Source organism: Buceros rhinoceros, unplaced genomic scaffold (genome assembly GCF_000710305.1).
Source record: "Buceros rhinoceros silvestris isolate BGI_N320 unplaced genomic scaffold, ASM71030v1 scaffold10144, whole genome shotgun sequence".
Lineage (NCBI taxonomy): Eukaryota > Metazoa > Chordata > Aves > Bucerotiformes > Bucerotidae > Buceros > Buceros rhinoceros.
This window is the reverse complement of record NW_010406471.1, coordinates 7695-9020: the sequence shown is the minus strand read 5'-3', so window position 1 is coordinate 9020 and position 1326 is coordinate 7695. Positions and strand designations below refer to the sequence as shown.

The window sequence follows — 1326 nt, the reverse complement described above, 5'->3', positions numbered from 1 at the left end:
CTAACCGTGTCTTCTCCCCTCTACATTAATGAACCAGCCATAAATAAAACCCAGGTAACGGGGGATGTTGTGTGTGTGCCCACCTCCCCTTCCCGTTCCTGCTTTTTAACTTGCAATGAATAAGTGAATAAAGTTTTCCCTGAAGGAATGGGGTGGAGTACTTCTTCGCTGTTCATAAAATTACTCTTTTTTTTTTTAAGGGATTTTGGTGTTTGTTTGGATTTTTTTTTTAATTCTTGGCAATGTCAGTCCAGCCACCCAGGGAGCTGCACATCTTCTAATGTCATGAAAATCCTATATTATCAAGACAACAAGACTGACCTTCCTTTAGCTGCAGGCAGATCCCTTTTTGCTCTTGGAGGTCTCCATCCCTCTTGTGTGGGAGCACCTATCACATCATGACTGGGAATGATAAACTATTGAGAGGTTGTAGAGACACTGGGTAAAAGATACGCACCGAAAACCTGGGTGCAGGTGAACTGAGGCTGACCAGGAGAAGGAGCAGCAGCAACCAGGGCATCATCACACTCATTTCCCAATACCTGAAAAGAAGCGTTGACAGTTTGAACTGGAGGTTTCTTTAGTTCCTCTCACAGCTATATCCCCCCTCACAATTGTGTTCAATTGCCCGGAAAATCCTGGAGAATTTGTTAAGGAGGTTGCCTGAAACTATCAGGCAGGACAAAATTGGGGAAGGATGCATGTTAGGGAGAAGCAGAAGCACCAGTGCTGTGTGCTGACAGGGGGATCAAGGCTTAGGTCCAAGCTCCTGCTTCGCTAAAGAGACAAATACCCAGTATGACTCTCCAGCAGCCTCTGCCCCTCTCCCAAGTGCCCACACAGACAGGAAGTTACTCAGCAATAATGTCTCCTTAGAGCACTCCTCACAAAACTCATTGGCCAAAATTACACAATCCTTTGTCAGTCCAAACTCCCCAAAGTTAAGAGGAATATTCCCTCCTGGTCGAGTGCGTGCAGGCATTGCCCCTCCTTGGTCCACGGAGTGGTCTGTCAGGATGGGATTGCCTTGGAGGCTGAGGGCAGAAGTCACACATTGGACAGAGCGGACACGGGATGGTTTTTGTGGGGATTTCTGTGAAAGAGATCTCAGCTGCAGACCTGCCCCAGTGCACAGATGGGGCTTCAGTGGGAGAGTCTCAACTAGAAAAAACTGTGAGAGACCGTCACTGGGAACATGCAGCTGAACACAAGTACAGATTGTTTGCAGTGTCCTTGCATGGTACTTTAAAAAAAAATCAGTAAAAGTTTAAAAAAATCTGAAAAATAGGCTAAAACCAACTCCCCTGCTTCACATCTGGGAGTGCT

At 46.4% G+C, this 1326-nt stretch overlaps 1 protein-coding gene across 1 annotated transcript in view; it reads right to left on the bottom strand.

Annotated features, from left to right (window-relative positions):
• The window catches only part of LOC104491647 (fibrinogen-like protein 1), an 8060-nt gene extending 7528 nt beyond the window's left edge, over positions 1-532 (bottom strand). The window contains exon 1 of the mRNA XM_010134098.1: positions 458-532. Coding sequence (XP_010132400.1) covers positions 458-532 — 75 coding nt within the window. The remainder of the gene's footprint in view (positions 1-457) is intronic.
• Positions 533-1326: the final 794 nt, after the last annotated feature.